The sequence below is a fragment of the Adiantum capillus-veneris genome, chromosome 15 (assembly GCF_014529385.1).
Source record: "Adiantum capillus-veneris isolate H3 chromosome 15, ASM1452938v2, whole genome shotgun sequence".
Lineage (NCBI taxonomy): Eukaryota > Viridiplantae > Streptophyta > Polypodiopsida > Polypodiales > Pteridaceae > Adiantum > Adiantum capillus-veneris.
This window is the reverse complement of record NC_140945.1, coordinates 44,836,233-44,859,810: the sequence shown is the minus strand read 5'-3', so window position 1 is coordinate 44,859,810 and position 23,578 is coordinate 44,836,233. Positions and strand designations below refer to the sequence as shown.

General features: G+C 43.9%; 1 protein-coding gene across 1 annotated transcript; it reads right to left on the bottom strand.

The window, feature by feature from the left end:
- Nucleotides 1-2,172: 2,172 nt before the first annotated feature.
- On the bottom strand, nt 2,173-22,916 carry LOC147440601 (cytochrome P450 76C1-like). Its single transcript, XM_086530313.1, has 2 exons — nt 21,575-22,916; nt 2,173-2,843 (listed from the first exon to the last, which is right to left on the bottom strand). Exons 1-2 carry the CDS (start codon nt 22,559-22,561, stop codon nt 2,223-2,225), a joined length of 1,608 nt encoding a protein of 535 aa, XP_086386439.1. The 5' UTR covers nt 22,562-22,916; the 3' UTR covers nt 2,173-2,222.
- Between the last annotated feature and the right edge of the window lie 662 nt (nt 22,917-23,578).

The window sequence follows — 23,578 nt, the reverse complement described above, 5'->3', positions numbered from 1 at the left end:
AAGATGATGCAGCAAGAGAACCAGGCTGTTCTCAATTTCTTAGAATTTGTGCTTGATTCTCCAGTTCTCTTGTATGCTGTTCTAGCAAGAGAAACAAAGCTGCCAAGATTTTTTCCAGCGTTGTATCCTCAACGTCCAGAACTAGTTGATCGTCTCACATATTTCAAAATCACTGATGAGCTTCAGGATTGGTATGAGCAATCAACTGTGGAATGGAAGACTTGGCAGACGCTGTTCAATGATGCTCTCCAAATCAACGACATTCAGGCACTGAAAGAGGAGATGCATAGGATCCAACTGTGTATGGGCCAGTGGAAGATTCAAGTCAGAGGACTGACCAGGATTACTAATCAGTTGCTACAACTTACGGTCGAATCTTCTAAATTGCCTGAAAAAGACATTGCAGCAAAGCCGGGTCCGACACCACAGTACAGGGAGATGACTGAGATTCTTTTCGAAGCTCGAGTCAAAACTAATCAGCCTCTTCCAAAAGGATGGATCCATACTGCTTCGCATTGTCATAAACTGGCCAGAACCAGACTGAGTAAGGGCAGGCGTACACTCTATGATCCTGACACCAAAACCTATCATTCCCTCACGCCTTATGAAGTAGAGATGACCACCGACCGGCGGGATCACCTTGAGCAGGAGGCCATTTACCGACTGATTCAGAAGGAGAATGCTGGTACTGGGACTTCTCAGGCGCCATCCAGGTCAAAGGGCAAACAGAAGACGGTCCAATGGAAGGATACTGGGTAGTTCCATCTTAGAATTCAGTGGTGACTTTTCTTCTTAGCAGGCAGGCGGAGATGACAGCTCTACCTTAGCCTGATGACAGCTCCACCTTGGCCTGGTGAAAGCTCCACCTTGGCCTTTTCAGCTACCTCTCGCAATCCTTGGCCTTTTCAGCTGCCTACTCGCAATCTTTGTATGGCCATTCTATCAGTGGTCAAGCCGAAATCCCAACATCAGAACCAGACGATGGATTTTTCAGTTTCACATCAGAATCAGACAGGGGAATTTTTCAGAAATTTTAAAATCTTGCCAAAATTCAAGAAAGAAGGGAAGGATGTAGACGGTTGGACAGTTCACTATGTAGGAACGTCTTCTTAGAAGATGGACAACGAATTACTTAGTAATTACTATGGTAATTACTATAGTAAACCCGAAGTGTATAAATAGGGCCCATTACATTGTAATCGGGTTGACAGTTATTATCATTTGGGTTAGTGCCTTGGCTATACTTGTACTTGAGAATCATTGGCAGTATTGTCGTCTGTACTTTCTCTCTGTAAATCATATTTGCTGTAATCTTGATCTGTAATCCCAATCATGGCATATATTTCAGTTATACTTACTTCTCGTCCAGTCTTATGAATCTGAACCTTATTTCCAGTTCATAAGTCTGATTCTTATTTCAGTATCCACATTCCAGTCTAGTCTCTGATTCCTCTCCAGTCTGCTGTCTGAAATCTTCCCACACTAGTAGCTGAAATCTTCCAACACTGGAATTAGCTGTCACAAGAGATCAGCTCCAATTCCAGTGCCACCTAGTCTCAGGCTGGCCCACCAAGAGGTTAGCAGTTTATCGTGCACCTCTAACTTTTTCCACCCGCCATCTTTAGAGAAGACTTTTGCCTTGTCAATCATGTCTTTTGTCATAATATCCCATGTATGCTCTTGCTTTGTGATTGAGGTCACAAACTTAGCACACTGGGCCTCTGCATGGATAGCCGGGTTGAGGATCCCAATACCATCTTGCTCCACTGGTCTAGTGACAAACTCCCATTTGGCTTACTTCTAGGGCATCGAGACTTTGGTGTTGGTTTTTTATATAAATCTTTGCACTAATTTTAAGAATTGTTTCCAGTTGTATTTGGCTAACTTGAGGAGCGGAAGGCTATGTACGTATGTACGAATTAATCATTGTCACCCTGCTTGGGAAGGAAAGTAACACATACTTAAGCATGTTGATTTTGTCAGCTTTCTATCTTACTCGACCTTCATGATCGACCGACTTGCATATATTCTCATTGAATCCAACATTTTATGAAAACAATTAATTTTTTCAATGGAACCAAAGTACCACTAATCTTCATAGTGTTTTCCACATAAGGATATATTACACATGTGCAAGCTTGAATTGCATGTACAACTGAAACTTATCACACATAGACAACACTTGAATATTGTATGTAAGAGATGGATATCAACTACAAGAGCTATTTGTAAAGTTCTGTTGATAGGTGCGGTATAGTAGACGCAACAAGTGGTGTTTTCATAGACACAATTGCACCAAAGTGTTCTGTCATGTCAATGTGTTGAGAGGGTGAGAGACTCCACTCAAAACCTTGTAGCAAGGAAGCTAAAATGAGGTTTATAGTAAGTAAGGCAAGCCTCAATCCAGGGCAGATTCTACGACCTGCCCCAAAGGGAAGGAGCTCAAAATGCTGACCTTGCATGTCTATAGGATCAACTTCTAGGAACCTCTCCGGTAGAAATCGATCAGGATGTTCCCACACTCGAGAATCTCGTCCAATGGCCCACACATTCACATAAGCTTGAGTATTTGGAAGAATTTGAAAGTTCAAGATTTCACATGCTTGGTTGGTACCATGGGGCATTAGTAGTGGCACTGCTGGATGTAATCTCATTGTCTCCTTGACACAAGCTATCAAATAAGGAAGATGAGCTATGTCCTCTTCCCCCACTACGCGTGCTCGTCCTACCACTCGCTCTATCTCATCCTGTACTAGAAACATCTTCTCGGGGTTTGTAAGTAGCTCTGCAAATGCCCATTCAATGGTTGCTGCACATGTGTCTGTTCCTCCTACAAAAAATGCCTGCACAGAAATTTAAATGGTAATTAGGTCAAAATTTAGAAAAGAAAACATGGTAATTAGGATAAATTATAAGCTAGTTTCACAACCAACAAAATCTCAATTGTCCATGCTTGAGTTACATTTATGCCTAACCATATAAGGTCAATGCGATGTGCCAAGGCCCAAGGATATTGCTTGGACTCTTATGTCTTCATGCCATATATACACAAGAAGATTTAGAAATTTTCTCATGTAGGAAATGGGAGCCTTTTTCAATGTTTTTCATACAATGCATAACATCATGAGCTTTTGCTCGGGAGGCACCGCATACCTAGCTAGGTACGATTGGGGGAAGGGGACCACCGGCCCGCCGCCGGGCCGGCGGTCCCTTGCCCCCAATCGTACCTAGGTAGGTATGCCATGCCTCCCTCACAGAAGCTCATGATGTTGAGGTAAGTCATAACGTGGCAATTATTGTGAGAATCTGTCCAAAACTTCTTGTGATATAATGAACATTCACCTCTTAAATTCTTCACTAGTAGGGCCAATTACGGGATGGGGTCCAAGTATGGGACTTGCTCACCCCCCAAAAAATTAATATGTTCAAGCACCATATCACATACACTATCAAGTGTTGGATACTGGCAATCCGATTGTTGGTTTGAGTCTTGCCAATAATCACACCAAAACTTGTGAAAGTTTGCCGGTTTTCTTCGAGGCAAGGTCATAATCTAGCCACGATTTTGCAATTTTAGCGAATACAAATACACTAACTCGGGTTTTATGCAAACGCTACAGAGCTCAGAACTAAACTATGCATATGCTTGGCTCTTGTTTTGTTGACTATTGCCATTGGATGTCTTTAGTTTACAAATAGTTCATTTTCTTCTTCATCCCTCACTTGAAAGTTGGTCTCAATGTGAAACTGCCCCATTCGTGTGCAACAACCTTTCTCCTATAGTGCTACAGTTAGGTTATGGTCACACGAAGCTTAGTTATCAATTATAGATAACTATGCTAGACAAAGATTAAATGAATAACTAAGACTCTTGCATGGTCACCCAAGGCTTAGTTATTCATTCAACCTCCCAACTATGTTTTGAACTGCACAACTATACCAAAATCGGCATAGTTACAAAGTGTAGGCATAATGATTCATTTAATGCTCTTTTTTACATGTGACCAAGAATGAAGCTTACACATTAGGAGATAGGTGCCCTCACAACTCCTATGGCTATCCATGCTTAGATTCTAGTCCAAAAGCCAGTTGTAATGTTTGGATGTAGTGCTTCTAGTCTTGTCTTGATGTAGTGCTTCTAGTCATATCCCCTTGGCTGGCTTCACAGCCCTAAGATGTAAATTTTTTGTTCTCTCTAATATATTTTCATCGCGTTTTTGGTATTTTACAAAAAAATGAGGTTTAGTTATCGGTTCAAATAATTGATAACTAAGCCTCATATGGCCATAGCCTTAGTAGACCACATGATCCCATTCTTGTCCTTCTCTTGACATTAATTGAGGTGATGCTCATGTGTATAGCTTAGTCAAACGAAGATTTGGACGTTTAACAATGCCAATTTTGACATAAGCGAAACTTACAATTAAGGGCTGCATGTGAGCATGGATCAGACTTACCCATTTGGTTCATTAAGTACTTTGGGTCATAAAGTCTGCAATCTGGAATCATCTCCACACCTAGATACATGTGCACCCTTATCCCCCAAAATCTCCATGTCCACGGATGGAGAGAGATGGAATCCGCACTGGGGGTCAAAAGGGGGAACCTTGAGGCGAATGGAGGGTGGAAAAAAACGGGCATCGTCGTAGGCACGAGGACGCGAACCCTCGCCAGCACCATGAGAGCCCAATGCACTAACCGCTACGCCCGCAAGACAGACGCGTTGACATGTGGGCAAACCTTAAAATGATAAATAAACTTAGAGAGGTTCCCTGCTTGTCCAAGTTTACTTTCTCGCGTCCTAATTTATTCTGGCCATCTTACGATTGCGTGCGTCCCGATCTCTGTGTCCTAGTTTTGCTGTCGTAGATCCCACCGCTTGGGCTTCATTAAATTGTCGGTGCCCTTTAGTGCCCCCCCCCCCCCCCCCCCCCCAAAAAAAAAAAAAAAAACCAGGTGGGAGGCACCTAAGGCTAGTCTAGATCCTTGCCCTTATTACCTTCCTCATGATCACACCATTGAGACCTGAAGTAGATGTTGAGAATGTAATACACGTACCCTCGAGAGTCCCATGTGTGTCTCTTGATGCACATGTCATTCAAGAGTCGGTATTATTAATGTGAATATAGTTGGGATTTAGGTACTTCAAACAAACAAGATTGGTGGAAATAGGGTGTAGGATCTACATGTGCACCCTTGATCATCACGACTCTAATTCTGATTCTGATTCATTAAGTGTAATACTTTTTCCTTCGCCGTGATTTTTTAGGTCAAACTAATGAACCATCCGGGATTTGTGCCATTATCTAAGGTATTTGTTGAAATTTATAACCGAAGTGCCCACTGTTTTTGGCTTGTTTTTCATTTACCTTTGGAGATAAAGCCATCCTAATTTTTAATAGGTGTGTGGCCAATTATATAGATGGTTATTACCTCCTCTAAAGCAACATCAATATCATCATCTCCTTTACTTGATATAACTTGGTATATCACTTTATGATCACTTTTATGTGGGGAAGGAGGAAATGTGCTCTCATACATTTGGAAGATTTTCAAGTAACTTTTACTTTGACAAAAACGAATTCATTCATCGACAAGCACCAGACTGTCAAGCCTTCTAATTGACACACACAGTTTGTAACTCTTTCTAGTCGGTAGGCCATCTTGAATTCTTGAACAATTCCTATGCTTGTTTACCTTGAAAATTTAAGATGAATTGCAATCAAGATTCTCTCATTTTCAATCGAGAAATGTAATCTACGAATCGGGATATGTGAGCCCTACCCTTGACCACATTCTCCCATGCTAGAGCTTAGGCCAACACCTTGGCCCTCATGAGTCATTCTCCTTACGCATGCACATCTAGCACTCGAGGAGTCTACTATATAAAGATCTTGCGTTCAAGAGGTATTTACAGTCCTCTTCTACTTTTTTTGAAGTACATAGAGACCCTATGTATCACTTTTTCTCAATGAAAGGCTTCTTATGTATCAAAGTGTTCACTTTTTCAATTTAAAACACCCTTCAATATGCATATTTTTAGTTACTTCATAAGAGAAATTAACCCCTTCTTTTGAACTTGCATGATATTTTACATGTTTTTGAGTGAACCACCCAGATCTAGCAATGCACATCAACCCCTATATACCTCTCTCTTTTCATTATTTTAGCTATGTGCAAAGGCTTGCTCCTTCCAAGTTCCAATTAGAGGAGCTGATTGCGTAGCCTACCTCATCAACCTTGTACGTTCATTACAAGTATGTTGGTCGACACTCAGATTCACAAGGGCCAACATATTGATTTGATCGCAATTTTTGATAGAGTGTTTTGTTTCGACTGCTCCCTATGTCTAGTCCCTATGGTGCTACTACATGTCGCATGTTAGTTGTGAAAGATGTTAGTATGTCTCCCTTTATGGCCGCATTTGTAGCTCTAAAAGAGCGCACGGTCATGTGATCTATCTTGGAGGGTTCACTTACAAAATATGTGATTTATGTGAGAGTAGTGAAAGGGTATTATAATCCAGCAAAACCTACATTAAAAAAATCTACGTAACGTTATTATTTTTACAAATCTGGAAAAAAATTAATAGATTTCATGAGAGAAGGCTCCTTGTAGAAGAATTCACATATAAGAGATTTTTGAAAGAGCTCCTTAAAGAACGCAAGTAGGCCCTGCCAATTTTCGGAAGCAGGTGAATAAAATAGAATCTAAAAAGATGCTGCCAAACGTTCAAGAATCTAAAAAGATGCTGCCAAACGTTCAAGGAGAAAAGGAGACGAGGCGGGACGTAGTTGTACCCGGATAGAGACGTAGAGAGAGAGAGAGCGAGAGCGTTTCAATTTGTCGGTACGAGTAGCAGCGCCCAGAGGGGTCGTGGAGAGAGAGGGAGAGAGAGATATTTTGTGCAGTGTCTGCCACTCTGGCTGTGCGCTTGCGCGACAGATAACAGGAGGGGGAAGGACCATGCACATGGATTCACGAGTGTGCTGGCATGGCCATTGTGCGTGGTCGGAGAGACTGAGCGTAGTCTCTCTCTCTCTCTCTCGTCCGTCGAGTGTGGGAGATGGGGGTGAGTGCAGGGGACTGAGAGAGGATGGGATTTTCTCTTTGGTTCTTGTAGTGTCGGGTTCGTTTGGAATGGAGGAGCCAAGTGAAGGCGTGACAGCGATGCCTGCGCGGAGAGGCCCGAGGGGAGAGTTGAGAGTATTGGCAAGTTGCCCTGCCGGAGGTACATGCCATAGCGAAGCGAGTACTGGGGGTGCGGACCAAGGAGAGAACAGGCGAGGGCTTCACAGAGCAAGGCATGGTGAGCAGGGGCCTGCAGATCGTTGACACAGACGGTGCACAGGGCTCAGTCCGGGTGAATTGGGGCTGCGGATTGTTTTGCTTTCGAATTCGAAAGATTCTGTTTCCAACAGAATCTGCATGACAAATTAATGCGTTGTTGAATTTCGACCGAAGTAGTCTAGTAGAGAAACAATATAGTAGATTTAAACAAAGTGAAGCCCCCAAATGTAAGTGGTGAGCCCCTGTTGGCGGCTAAACCATGTGGTAAATTTTAAATCCATATGCTCATTCAATGTGATTGAAGTAGGTCTACCATGCATAAACACACTCTCTCTCTCTCACACACACACACACACACACACACACACACACATTCATTAGTTCTCTTTAGATTGTGGCTTGTTCCTACAATGGTAAAGAGTCTCTCTTCTCAACATAAGGAGCATATATGCTGATAATGGTGAAGGATTGGCTTGCCCACTTGACCCTTACTCCAAGGACTGGTGTATCATGCGTGCTTTCAACATGGTGGAAGCTCAAAAGGATAAGACGGGGTCAGCTAGTCTACTAGCTAGCTCTGAAAAATCCAAATGGCAAGCTTTTTGAGGAAAAATAAGTGCTACTTGATTCGTGGAACGCAGGGCCTTGGAGTAACTCTCCTGGTTTGCCATACACATGTCATAATAACTAATATCTATTTCTCCTAAATGATTTTCTCATGTTAAACTGATCATTTAATATGGGGAAGTGGTAGGGGAGAAAAAGCTAGAATATTGGGTAAGCTGACAGACCGGCCACAGTAGGGATTCAAAGGAGGGAAAATAGGGATCCAAAGGGGGGGCCATCTGCAAAACAGAAATGTGCAACAATTGGCTTTAAAGACCCTAAGGTTCAGCCCATTAAGAATTCCAAAATTCAAAGTTGTGTCCAATGGTCAGAGCTTAATTAAATTGGATGCTTTGTGTGTGTACAAAGTCTTCAAAGGTTCCTACACCATAGGAGGGGGCGAGCCCTGGAAGTAGGGGATCACACACACACACACACACACACACACACACACACACACACAAGCTTCCTTTACACGAAGGGAATGAGGGACACATGTCAGCTCCCTAGCACAAATGCCCACAAGGTGCACTGAAATCCTATTGGATGGTCATGGAGGTGGACCAATGAGAATTAGGCTAGACTAAATCTAGTTTAATCCTTTTAAAAACACTTCATAAAAGAACCAATAAGAACTACGCTCTCTAGAAGATTATTGGACAGTCTCCCAAGGGGTCCAATGAGCATTTAGCAGCCCATTGGCTTGCTTGATTCCTATTGGCCAAGAGACAAAGGGGTCCAATGAGAGTTTAGTTGCATTAAGTAATTACCTAAAGCTCTCACAAAAGGGGAAAGGGGGAAACATGTCAGAAGGCTATCACTTATGCCTCTCAATTTTCATTGGCTAAGCCTGACATGGGCCAATGGGGTGCCTGCATGAGTAAAATGGAAGAGGGGTCTCCCAAGAGAGAGAGGGGGCTGAATTTGTTAAGGTATTATCACTTACACACACACACTAGCTCATGTGTGAAGCAAGGAGACTCTCTCTCTCTCTCCTTCTCAAGCTTTAATGGAAAGCTTATCACCTACTCCAAGCTTGTGAGAAGGGAGGCCTACACCAACAACTCTTGGCTTTGTGATGCAAATCCAACCAAGAGCCAAGCTTCAATGCATGCTCATCTCCTCTACCATGCTAATTACTAAGCTATGCTATGCTAATATGAGTGATTATGTGAGGAGGTGTACATCTTTCTCATAAGACTACTCCTTCCTCTCAATCTACTCTCATACCCCGCTAGCTCTCACCATCTTCGAAGGTGTGTGAGGTCTTGGGTCTGAGACCGTGAGGGAATTGATGTTGTGTTTTATAAGTGTTTTGCTTAGTGCTTGAAGCGTCCATCTTCATTGCACTAGCTAGTATTGAAGGAACGCAAAGAGTTGTACTGTAAACTGGCTCTCTTGATGGGAGAAACCTATAATACAAAGCTTTTTGAAGGGGGGACCGACTCCATGTAAATCCGGTTCTTAACTGTTGTCAATAGCTTAATCTCTCTTTCTGTTGAAGTATTGTTCATGCCTATCTAACTACGTGTTATTATTTTTTTTGTTCTCACCACCCAAGCACTCGTTATGCTCATTAGGAATCTATTCTACTGAAATGCTCACTATGTTCATGCTATTTTCCGCTACACACAAGTTACTGGGCCATTATATGTTTCATTGGTATCAAAGCACAAGGTTTCTATTTTCTTGCTCAAGAAGGGAGGTCCTCAAGCTAGCTATAAATGGTTGGTACTATTAATTGCAATTGAGTAAGTAGAATAGGGATTTTTCAGTCTTGCAGTGCGCCTGCCTTCATGCAGATATCTGGGCATCACCATCGAGCGCTATGGTCTTAATAGTAGAGTCCTATGGAGCTTGCCTATGGCTTAATCACTATTGAGCTATTAGAAGCTTGACAGGAGCCGGTGCTGTTTTGGTGTTGAATGACCCTCTCTTCTATTCCTTGCAATTAATGGTATTTGAGCCACAGGTACAATAGCTTGAGTGCTTTTCTAAAGGGGTAAAGAGGAGTAGCAATTAGGGCTTGAAGTGCCAAAGTACACCTAAAAAAAGTTTACACCTGAAAGTTGTTAGAATGGCTGACAATAGTAAAGAGAGTGAAACTAATGTTGATAGCTTTGATTTTACTAATGAGCAGGCTACTAATGATACCCCTATGCTTGTTAACAACCTCGTTTCTAGGCTTCACCAAGCCATGGGCAATCCATCCCTCCAAAGTGAAGTGCAACGGCAGCTTCGTGCTCATGGGATTCTCCAAGCTCCCCACCATGACGAGAGAGTACCTAGGAAGCCTCCTTGTGAGTCTCCCAAAAGAGGCCTCTCAAGAGCCCACACCGAAGGAACGAGAAAGAAGTGAGTCTACTGCCACCTCGGTGGAGATGGCTCCACGAAGATGGCTGGCTAAACACTCTCCATCATCTCCTAAACGGAGAAGACCATCGCACACTTCAGCACACCATAATTCAAAGAGGGATGACAAAAAGCAAAGAGAAGAAAAAGGCGAGAAAGAGGTCACCCTCTTCTCCATCTTCTTCATCCTCGTCCTCTTATGAAGAAAGTGATGGTGCGGACAAAGAGAACCAAGGCAAGAAAAAGGCGAGAAAGAGGTCACCCTCTTCTCCATCTTCTGAAGAAAGCGATGGTGCAACTTTTGAACCATAAAAAAAAAGAGACCATAGGAAATTCTATGCCGCGTGGAAGAGATTGTCCAAGCTCAAGAAGTTCAAAGAGGGAGGAAAGAGCATCTCTTTCCTTACCTACGCTGACACCTTTGGTGCTACGGACAAAGTCTTGGCTTTCATCCAACAAATCGATGCGGCGTTTGGAGATGAGTGCTTCACGGAGTCCTCTAAGCTACGCCATGTAGCTATGCACTTTCAAAAGTCCGCCAGGCAATGGTGGTCTAGCCTATGGGCCAACGGTGAAGCTCCACGAACATGGAAAGCTTTAAGAGCTTCCATTATGAAGCAGTTTTTGACCACCGATGCCAAAGACAAAGTACTCACCGAATGGCGAAGCTTGAAGCTCTCTCCCTCTGAATCCATTCACAAATATGTAGAGAAGTTTTGGGATTTGCATTTCAAAGCCACCGTCTTCAAAAAGATGGATTTTGGAGAGCAAAAACAATAATTTTGTGCGGGCTTAACTGAAGAAATGGCGGAGTATGTCAACTCCCAAAGGCCACGCACCATACCTACGGTTATACACCATTTGAGCGGGCATCACTGGTAAGAAAAAATTTGATTGGTTCTTGACCAAAATAAATAGCAGAATGAGAAGATGAAAGTTTGTGCTCCTCCCCTTTCATAGCAGAGTCATGGTGATCAATGCTTTCCTGATACCGCACATCTAATTAGTTTCACCGTTGCTAAATCTGAGAAAATCCAATTGAAAAGAATCGATGAAGCCTATCAAACGATTTCTATGGAAAAGCAACACAAAAACCTCAACCCCTTGCCAATGGGGGAGATAATAATGGGTAGTAAAATCAAGGAATCAAGGCGGGATTGGAAATATTGACCCTACGGTACATGCAAAAGCTTTCTGTGCCAAACTGGTGATCTCTTTGGCAGATCAAAAGGAGGAATGAGCTAATATGGCCTAAGATATCATTAATAAAGCAAAGCTTGCCTCAAAAAGGGGCACTTGGAAGAATGCCACAATGCATGACAAGATCTTGGCACCCTCTTGGACACTCCTGAAACATGGAGACTGCGTAGGGGAGCTAGCACCAAAGTGTAACAAAGATACTTCAACCCTGGAATGGGGGGAGAATTTCAGATACTTTAGGGATTCCTCTCTCAATTGGTCCCCCTGGCTCCCCAAACTTGACAAGGGTTCCTTAGACCGCTTTTGGAGGGAAGTTGCGTGCCTAGTGAGCAACAAAGGTGTCTCTAAACTATCTCATTTTTGGGATGACAAAAGCTTTTGTTGGAAGGATGTGGAGCTCATAGTGTTGCAACACAACTTCGGTATGTACGGATGGGTTCTGATTGGTACACTCTTGGAAGTGCTTGCAGCCTTACCTCCCCTTGTCAATGGATCAATATTCAATTGGACAGCCTGACATTCGCAAAAAGACACAACATAATATGATGATATAAAAGCGGATTGGTTCGACCCACTCATCGGTAATTGGAAGAAAAACTAGACAGAGGAGCGCTGTAAATAGAGTATTAAGGCCATTCCGGAGACTAAATGTCCGCAATACATGAAGATAATCATTTGGAAGGTTCTCTGGGGAGCTTTGCCTACTAGGATCAACATGTGCGCTAGACGGATGCGTTATGACACCTGCTTTGGTTGTAGGTCAGCCTTTAAAAACCCCCTTCATCTATTCTTCAAGTACCCTACTTCACGGGGACTGGCTGCCAAGTTTTGTAAATGGATCCGGAGGACTTGGAAGATCATCTTCTTTATTGATGACCTGGTTTTGAGAGGGCGTAGATTCCAAAGGCAGGCCATATTGGTTTGCACTCAAATTACTAGATTCTGCTACTTGAGCCAAGTATGGAAGTCTAGAAACCTTTGGGATTTTGAGGCCAATCTGGCTGTGGCATGTTTTGATGGTATCGTACACATGAGCACTGAAATCATCCATGGTGTTGGAGCAAGAAGAGGGTTAGCGGGTGAGGGTAAAAAATGGACTCGTGCACTAAGTTGCTTAGAACACTTGAGAGGGTAGGTTCTTCACCACTAGTTTTATTTCCTCTTTGTTTGTGTACAAGCCTTAGTTGGAACCTAGCCCTCCGAAGGCACATGTAGTGCTTGAGGGAAATTGTATTCTTTTTACCGTAATATAACTTCTTTCAACTCACAATTGTGATTATGGCAAAAAAAAGAAAAAAAGAGTCTCTCTCTTTCTCTACAAAATCTTTGCGGTTTCTTGCAATTTATCCTACGATGTTGAAAGATCTCGCCCCCATTCTTGTCTCTCAATCATCTACATATAGAGTGCATAATATACTACTATTAGCTCTGTAAAAGAAACTATACCTAATAACATCTAATATTCTCTAGTTACCCCATACAATAACCTACACGCCATTGCCTTGTGGTGGTTGCCGAATGGACACACACACACACACATTTGTCCAAAGGAGTCAAAAGTCAACTATGACCTATGGGACCAAAGATACATGTGATGTACTATGTGTAGGACTGATAAGTGATTCTCGATGCTGAGGGATTGTGGTAATGAAAATAAAAATGGAGAGCCCACAATGTGACTGGGATAAGAAAGTGCATAGTTCTAAGAGCAAGTTCAAACATGGACAATGGTAGCACTCCCGTTGTGAGCGGGATGAAAACACACACAGCGCCTCTATAACGACCCGACACACACTCTTGGGAAGATACACACACACACTATGGGGCACCACTCGGCTTACACAACACACCTGGCCGAGACAGGGAACACACCTCTGGAGTGAGAGGAGAGAGACTATCCACTTGCCCACTCCACACAGACACACACATACACACACACACACCCAAAAAACTCAGCTCAAAAGAGGAGAATTTCTGATGTTTAGATACAAATGAGCTTGGGCCAACACCAATGGGGCAAACAGCTCACACAATATGGGTAAAAGATACCAGATACAATCACAAACTAGAGCAGAAACTTCGCTCATAGGAGAAACTTACACAGAAAAACAGCAGAAAAAGAGTGAGGAATTTGGCAAAATGGACAGCGCCATCGCGTCCGGAACGGCCCAAAACCCCAGTCTACAATGTCAAAGTGCTCAAATCCGACCTCGGATGAGCAGTTTACGGCCAAAACAGGCTCCAAAATGAGCAAAAACACACCTGCGGCTGTTCCTCCTCTCTTCTCCACGTTTTTTCTGGTCTTCTCTCTCTTTTTTCAGTTCCCACACTTAGCTTTATTAGTTGGGCACCCTTGGCCTTTTAGATGACCTCAAACGGACCCCGAACAGGCCAAAAACTGACCTCGCAGTGCATAGTTGTCACCTTTTTGCATCATTCGCACACCTGGCACTCAGCTTTTTTCCAATAATGCATCTCGCCACCACGTGAAGTGGACCCAAAAAGTGGTCCTAATGATGACCTTTCTGCGTAACTCTCACAAGAAAACACCCACGTTGTGTCCGTCCTCATCTGCGTGCAAATATTGACCTCGTTCGCCCTCCTGACGCCACTAGATGCCATCTGACGCACCTGCTGACCTCATGTCGTCGGCCCGCGGATAGCTTCCTCGAGAAGTTTTACACGCTATAAACTCCTCATTATTGTAGAAAAACACAGTGGTACTGGTAATAGTGAAAATCGATGCACTATGTACACCTTGTCCTACCTGTACACATGTGGGCCCCACATAACCACCTGGCTAAGGAAAATGGGCAATCCTTTATTTGATGCACCATGCATGTATATGTACATATGCGCAATCCCTTGCTCCAAAAAACTCCTGACATAATTTACCCATCCCCTAGCCTGCTAGATCATTCATGATCAGCAGCAGCAAAAAGAGATATTCATGCCACCTGGATCCCATACAAAAACACTTTGCATTCCCTGCATCCAAAGATTAATCAAGGTTTCACCTGGTTCCCAAGGAAAACCATACATCAACCTTGCATCAAGAAAACCATCAATTACTTTGGCATAGACCGGCATGTGCAAATATATCTTCTTTTCCATAGCTGAGAGGTCTCCACCGATCATCTGTGTCATTAATTCCTGCTTCTTTGACAACTCAACCTTGGTTTGCATCAGCCCTTGAATCACTTCATAAGGCCCTTCACTTTCATCTTCAACTTCATTCGCAAATGCGACTAAACCACACTCCTGGATTTCTTTATCCATCAAAAGAAATGCAACATCAGCATCCTCATCACTGCTGGTAGTGCTATCACTGTCCTCATCTGTCACCGTGGAAGAGTCTTCATCACTAGACTCATCCTCATCTTCATAAAGCTCCTCTAATCGTTTCCTTGTGTCCATATTATAAAGCTTCTTGGTACCTGTCTTTCCATAGAGGCTAATTGTACCACGTCGCCAATCTTGAACAGCTCCCACTGCACGTAACCATGGTCTGCCCAGTATAATAGGATATGCTCCCAACCCTGCTGGCATCACATGAAAATCAACCACTGCCTTTGCATCATATGCCTCCACTTCTAAGCTCTTTACAACACCCAAGCATTTTACTTTTTGATGGTTTGCCAATCTGATCCGAAACCCTGACACCCCAGCCACTGTGAGACCCATCTTCTCAACGCATGAGTGTGTTATGACGCATATTTGGGCTCCGCCATCCACATAACCTTGTCCCAAATTTTTCCTTTTATGCCACACATCTACTATTGGACAAATGTCTGGTAGCTCATCCATTGCCAACACCTTTACTGAACCTCTCTCTGGCTCTTTCTCCATTGGGTTAACCATCCTCTTCCACTGTCGCTTTAGCTTAGGCACCATCTCTATAAGCTGCCCAAAAGTAACATCTGCTTTCTTGCTCGTCAGATCCTCCCTCAAGTCATAGCTTAATTGCCCATCCCCTAGTGGAAAATCTGAAACATGAAACTTTCGACGAGCTCTCCTTTTCCTCTTGGCCTTGACATCCTCGCCTTCATGGCTCTTTCCTTTCTTCTTACTAGGACCTGGGGCACTTCTTCCTTCCTTATCCTCTGTGGTCCTCTTCCCAATAGGCATCACTAATGTATCCTCTAGCTTTGATGCCTTCTCCAAGGTGACTACACTTAGCACTTTTGTCTTTCCCTTTTCCTCCTGGGTCAGTCCACTGGTTCCTTCGTCTCCCTTAATTTCGATGCCATAATCATTTGATCTAGTTAGCACCTGTCTTGGCAATGGATACATGTCTCCCCCCATCCTTGGTGGCTTATCACATTGCGGGCTGATGTGACCCAACTCTCCACAATTATAACATGTGGGCATCTGCCTCCAAAACCTACTATTACTTTGTCCAGCACCATTCCTAGGTCTTTCTTCACCTCCTGGCTGATTTGCAAACCGCCCTCGACCTCGATTATTTCCCACTTGACCTAGCATGTTTAGGCTGAGATTCTTCATCAGATCAACCACTTGCCTCATGTCTTGCCTTAGGCCATCATCTTGCACTGCTGTAGTGACCACTGCTGGCATAACCTGAGTAGTAACAGGAACCACTGGTTCATGATGAACCCCTGACATGCGCCCTTGTAAAGACTCTATAGGCTGAAATTCAGACCTCATTGGCAAAGACTCCACCCCTAACTGGCTCATTTTCCTCAGCTTCCACTCTTTGTTCCTTGCTACCTCTAGTGCATCTTCATATGTCCTAGGCTTCTTTAGCTCCACTCTCCAACGTATATTCTCCCAAAGACCAGCCAAGAACCTGTCCTTCTTCACCATGTCAGGCGGGGGTACCTGTGGTGCTAAAGCCTTGCACATTCGCTCCCATGCCAATGAAAACTTTCGTATGTACGCATCTACTGGCTCACCTTCCTTTTGCACCAAAGCCTGTACTTCTTGCCACACTTTGTCAGGGTCTTCTATCTTCACAAACTCCACTTCCAATCCATGCCTTAGATTGTCCCAACTCAATCTTATAGGTGGATCAGCCATACGCAACTCCTCTTCAAATGCTTTGGACCAAGCTCGTGCATCACTCTTCAAACAAATTTGGAGAAGGCGTAACATTTGCGTAGGGTCATGAATCTGGTTGCTAATGCAGGCAACCTCCATCTTTTCCAAAAATTCTTCCACATCTTCATCACTTCTTCCATGAAACTCGGGATAAGAGAAAGCCATGGCTACCCAAATTATGATGCTTTGAGAACCCCTTCGAACACACGTGCAAGAACCCAAAACTTTTCACTTCCCAATCCCCAGAAACTTCAATGGAGCTCAACTTTAGATAAGGACAAACACATGCACATCAAATGAGTTTTCATAGTTGATCATCGGAATGACAACAGGCAAAGGACATTCCAGGATCTCTCTCAATCTTCTTGGCCCAAACATAAAGACTATGCGCTGCTGGAAAAAGATCTTCCTGGACACATGAACATTAATCTGAATTCTTTGCGTTAAATGAAAAGGAGTGAACTGAGGGCCATTTTGATCATCCATTAAAGCCAACCATGAAGCTCCCAAGAAGGCACACCTGACTCAACCTCTGATTTTGCCAAAATTTCAGCAGCATAACAGCATAAATGGCTCAAAATACCAAAAAACCAACCATCATAACTTGGGAAAATTTCGACAGAGTTTCCCCAGAAGTAGAGCAGTAGGAACCCAAAATATAGACTGTCTATGTATGCATAAACTGTCAACAATAGAACCCGAGCATCAAGTAGGACTCACTAGTACATAGCCTATGGCGAGGTCACGAAAAGGGTGCTCCAGCTACCTGTATCACCGAAAGGATCTCCACATTTGAGAATCCCCCAGCTCAATAAAAACCTCACGCTATCGACCCTCACACGAAAGCTAATGCAAATCGCGTATAGTCAAGTCTCAGAAATGACTATCTTCCAGACCAAGTCTCAGAAATGGCTGGGACTGCCAAATAAAACCATATATGGCTCCACAAAGGCGTACAATGGCAGTTTCCACAAGTAACGTACAATCCAACAGACAATGCGCTCAAATAGGCGCCAAGTGATGCATTCCCACAACAACTGCAAGTGACATCACTGTACTCCAGCTACCTGTACCTGTGTGAATCACCTGTACCTGTCCCTGTCCCTGTTCCTGTAACCTGTAACCTGTAACCTGCAACTTGTAATCTGCAACCTGTAATCCCGAAGCTCGAAGCTCGAAGCAGAAGGTACTCGAAGAAGATCCTCCGTGGGGGCGCCAAAAGAATGTGAGCGGGATGAAAACACACACAGCGCCTCTATAACGACCCGACACACACTCTTGGGAAGATACACACACACACTATGGGGCACCACTCGGCTTACACAACACACCTGGCCGAGACAGGGAACACACCTCTGGAGTGAGAGGAGAGAGACTATCCACTTGCCCACTCCACACAGACACACACATACACACACACACACCCAAAAAACTCAGCTCAAAAGAGGAGAATTTCTGATGTTTAGATACAAATGAGCTTGGGCCAACACCAATGGGGCAAACAGCTCACACAATATGGGTAAAAGATACCAGATACAATCACAAACTAGAGCAGAAACTTCGCTCATAGGAGAAACTTACACAGAAAAACAGCAGAAAAAGAGTGAGGAATTTGGCAAAATGGACAGCGCCATCGCGTCCGGAACGGCCCAAAACCCCAGTCTACAATGTCAAAGTGCTCAAATCCGACCTCGGATGAGCAGTTTACGGCCAAAACAGGCTCCAAAATGAGCAAAAACACACCTGCGGCTGTTCCTCCTCTCTTCTCCACGTTTTTTCTGGTCTTCTCTCTCTTTTTTCAGTTCCCACACTTAGCTTTATTAGTTGGGCACCCTTGGCCTTTTAGATGACTTCAAACGGACCCCGAACAGGCCAAAAACTGACCTCGCAGTGCATAGTTGTCACCTTTTTGCATCATTCGCACACCTGGCACTCAGCTTTTTTCCAATAATGCATCTCGCCACCACGTGAAGTGGACCCAAAAAGTGGTCCTAATGATGACCTTTCTGCGTAACTCTCACAAGAAAACACCCACGTTGTGTCCGTCCTCATCTGCGTGCAAATATTGACCTCGTTCGCCCTCCTGACGCCACTAGATGCCATCTGACGCACCTGCTGACCTCATGTCGTCGGCCCGCGGATAGCTTCCTCGAGAAGTTTTACACGCTATAAACTCCTCATTATTGTAGAAACACACAATGGTACTGGTAATAGTGAAAATCGATGCACTATGTACACCTTGTCCTACCTGTACACATGTGGGCCCCACATAACCACCTGGCTAAGGAAAATGGGCAATCCTTTATTTGATGCACCATGCATGTATATGTACATATGCGCAATCCCTTGCTCCAAAAAACTCCTGACACCGTCATCGTAGACCTTCCATCATGCTTCTTCACAAAGACCTGCGAACAAGGGTGAATAGAAGCCAATAAAATAACACCTAATGGGATCGCACTTGCACCCATCAGGTTGACGACAAATACACGATCTTCTCACTACTAATTACAAGTGGAAATCTACTTCTTTCGAGGGGGTTAATGTGGTCAGAAGGTGGGTCCGAAAATTGAGACGTCAAGTAGATAATATGGTTGAGTGCCTTCACTCTCCCGCCCCTTTGGTTTTGCTTGCCTCCGCCCTCTTTGAACCTAGCCTAAGTCATGGCTGGAAATGTGAGTGAAGTAAGTTTGGATGCGAACAAAAGCTAAGCACTCTCGTAGGATGTGACACTGAAACTCTCGAACTTGCAATGGGCATAATGTGCATAGTGCCACACACACACACACACACACACACACAGAGAGAGAGAGAGAGAGAGAGAGAGAGAGAGAGAGAGAGAGAGCCTTCATGGCCTCACTCAAGAAAGTATCCCTCAAGCGAGGAAGTTACCAACCAAAGCTTAAGGTTGCAAGGGAAGCGCAGGAACCTTGTGACGAGATCAACTCGATTGTAACCTGGCACCCAACTTATGAGGATAAACCCTTGCCAACTTTATCAATGTTTATAGGGTAAAATCCTTGATAAGTGGACAGGTCCCCATAGAAGACCCATCCTGCTACCAATAAGGTGGGACGCGCTTTGGGCTACCGAGGGGAGTGAGAGGAGTGTTTTGTCTAAAATCACAAATGTCGAAAGCTTAGGCGTGCAAATTGTGTGGGTTCTCTGCCCAGGCTAGCCGTCAAAAAAACATAGATGATCCGAACTGAGTCCCCCTATGAAATTAAAGTGGCAGTGTGTTTCTATTATAGTCCCACCACATTTTTGTGAAATAAAGTTTTTGTCTAAATACAAGGAAGGGAGAACATGCACTCCTTCACTTTTCTTCAAATACAAAAGGGAGCACACCTAGAAAGTGGGAGAGCTTTTAGTTCTTAATTCTCACTAGTTGATCATCTTTAAGTAAATATTTTAAAATTGTTGTCACGCGTTCCTCAGTTGATTTTAAGAAGATGAAAGAGACAAGTCCCTTTAATTTGTAATGCTCTTAATACTTTCTTTTCCTCATGTCCTGAGAAGCATGACAAGACCTTGTACTTATTTGGGTTGATTAATATAATTCACTCACAATTGTGAGTTTTGTTATAATAAAAACAAGGTGAGATTTCACGATGGTTTTCTAAAAGGAAATCAAGATATGAGAAAAATAAAAATATTATATATATATATATATAGAGAGAGAGAGAGAGAGTCATAATCGCTTATTCTTGCGAAAAAGCTCTTTACTATTTAAAAGCTTTGAAAATAAAAAGCTACACAAAATAAAAGCAATGTACTTCCATCTTTAAAAAAAAAAAAACAAATATAAATTGTGTGTTCATGTTGAAAATAATATAAGATGAGCAAAGACAAAAAAAATAAACAAGGCAAAGTCTTAAAAAGCTCTGCAAAGCTATAAAATGAAAGGGACCCATTTGACAAACTCCATCAACATTTAAAATGATTTTTCACTGTACTCACCGAGAACATTGAAAGGATGCGTAACTCAACTAAACATTAAGGTTTCTTTTAGAAAGCCAAAAAAGCTTGGATGATTTTCTCATGTAGCTTGGATGAAGACTAACGAATCAAAACAACGCAAGTACATGCATTGCCTTTTCCTATTTTCTTGCCCACAAGTTGGGCTAACACATGATGTGATCTATGTAAAGAGTGCCTTCTCCTACCCTATCGATTACATTTTCACTTTTTCTTTAAGTTTAGCATATGTGACTGTTCTACTCTCTCTCCTTCTCTTTATGTGTGACCACATCATTTCTCAATTAATCCTTAATCTTGTTAATACTTTAGTGGTGCAGTGAGACCCTGCTCAAAATATTAGTACCACCACTATTTTCTATAATGTTGTCCCCTTCATCTTACTAATTTTATAATTTTAGTGCGTGGAACAATATTGCAAATTTTATAAAACCCACTTGGCACTAATGCCACTCATGCATAGTGGGACTCGGCTCTACGCTATTTTTCTAGTGAGTGGCTCGTCCCCTTATTCATAGGGAAAAGCAGGCTGTGAACACTTTTTCTTCATGTTTTCGCAACGAGTTTCCACCTTCCTCACAGTCTGACCAAGTGCTCATCTAGCTTGCGGATAATTCAGTTGACATATCGATTAGTAATTGGCTAGGAAGCGAGTTTGACTCACATTGCTGACTTGGCGTTTTGTTGACGCAAGGTCATTCCTGAAAATGGGGCCCATTTTTTTTACACTGCAAGACGGGAATGCCTATCTAGTACCTATATGTATTCTACAAAGGTAGTGAGAGTGCCCTTTACACGTGTCGAGAGTTGTAAGCTGAAGGCTACAATCCAAAAGTCCTCTGGGCACGATAAAAAGAGAGAGAGAAAGAGAGAGAAAGAGGCCGCCCGGCCTACCTGGTCCCATTTACGACATGTTGAGCGAAAGTAGTCACGACTTGCTTTCCAACTTGGAGGATTCTTGAGCTACAGGCCTAGCCTATCGTTCCAACCTCAAACTTTTGCACCATATCCTGAGATTTTGGTCCTTAATGTGGGTCTTTTACCCTATATTTTAACACTTAAAGGATAGCCCACTAGAGATTCTTACCAGAAAGTTTTCCATGATGGAAACTGGGGTGGATGAAGAGGAGGCCTCACACTCCAACAGAGCGTCCAAGAAATGGGCATCCACCACCTTGTTGGCAGCGCCGGCCTGGCGCCGGGTTTCAACAATTCGCTCAAAGGCTTCCCTCAGCTCGGCGGCCAGCTTCTTACTTCTGCGCTCGCATCCTTGCAGGTCCATCCAAGCCAAGAAGGGCAAGTAGTCGCTCACATTGAACTCCCCCAGCAGCTTCGGCACTTTCACAATCAGCTTCAAAATCCTTGTTGCCTCATCCCCAGCTAGCTCTGTCAGAGTTTTCCCTGTCATCATCTTCGTTACGATGTCGCTCAAGGCCTGCAGAAGCTTGGGCCGCAGACAACATTGCCCTGCGCCGGGCGGGGCTGCAGAGGCAACTGCGGTCCAGTCTGCGCTGGCGGTGGCCCCGCAATCGGCGAGGACTGCGCGCATCAGCCCTCGCGCCTCCGCAGCGCGAACTGAACGGAAGCGGTCGAGTTGCTTCGCAGAGAGGAGCTCGGAGGCGCTGATGCGGCGGAGGAGCTTCCAATAAGGGCTGGAGGCAGAGGAGAAGACTATGCCAGTGGCGCCGCCGAAGATGTAGTTGCCGACAGCGGAGAGGCGGCGATCACCGAAGGTGAGATCTTGCTCTTTCAGGATGTGGCGAGCCAGGTCGGGGCTTGAGACGACCACGATGGGGACGCTGCCGAGGCGTAGCGACATAAGGGGGCCATGCTGCTTGCTCAGCTCGCAGAGCGACTGGTGCGGCAGCTTCCCGAGCAAGTGCAAATGGCCGAGGATGGGGAGGCCGCGCGGCCCTGGGGGCTTCCTACCATCATCATCTTTTCCCTTCATCAGCACCAGCCATGCCCCGACCATGCCCACAAGTATAGTGGGAAGTAGTAATATGGTGAGCAAGGAAGAGCTCAACCAGCTCTGATCATTATTCATGGCTATGGTCTGCTTCACCTGCTGCATTGGCCTTCTCCCCAACGACTTGTAAGGGAATTCAGCAGTACTTACCTCGAAGCCTCTAACGTCAATGGGTCACAAGCGGCCAGGTACCTCTTTCATGATAACGCAGGACCCTTTTGGAAAATATCCAGGGCTAGCCACGTCTCTATTTGACAGCCTCAATTTGTAGAGGGGGACCTAGGGGCTCAGATCATGGTTGATGGTGGGCCGTCGATTCATTAAGAGGAAAAATAAATTGGGTGGGATTCGACCTCACAACCTCCCCATCCCAAGACCAATGCGTTCCCGCTATGCTATTGCACGCGTTTCAATAAGCATGTAGAACGGTAGCATCATAATATTGCGTAGATCTGGACTGCCCCAAATTTTTAAGGTATCGGAGCATGAAATTTATATAGGTTAATGAGTTCCTTGACCAAAAGATGTCATTTCCTCAAGTCTTGAGAAAATTGATTAATGTCCAAAGGTGATCTAACGTGGATTTATAGATTGTATGTTGTTTAAATTGGACTAGTACAACCACGTTTCGACAACTCTCTCTCTCTCTCTCTCTCTCTCTCACACACACACACACACACACACACACAGTTGCCTAGTGCTCACTGGCTTTAAGTTGGGAAATTAAGACATGTGGGGGGAGGATTTCTCAGATCCCTTCCCCCTTATATATACTAGCTCGTGTGACCTGTCTACAACGGGTCTCACTCGCTCTTACCAATGGTACAAGGATAAGGTCTTCGATAGCAACACCACCTTTGGCAATGCTCAGACATGCAAACACTATCTACATAAACCCTACATTGAGAGAGAGAGAGAGAGAGAGAGAGAGAGAGAGAGAGAGATGTGCTTGATGCCTTTCTCTCTTGCCCATAGACAATTGTGTTCTTTCTCCATGTCTACCTATTTTATTTGTTTCCATTCAATATTTAAACTTCTGTTCCGCTCTAATTTGCTCTCTTGCCTTTCTTCTTGTGTATCTATAGCTGAAAAGTTTTCCTACCTTCTCATGAGTGATGGCAT

Excerpts from the sequence above, each read along its gene's own strand:
- LOC147440601 (XM_086530313.1), bottom strand. The coding sequence starts at position 22,561 with ATGCAGCAGGTGAAGCAGACCATAGCCATGAATAATGATCAGAGCTGG. Across the intron at positions 2,844-21,574 it reads CCATCATGGAAAACTTTCTG|GCATTTTTTGTAGGAGGAAC; the intron begins GTAAGAATCTCT and ends ATTTCTGTGCAG.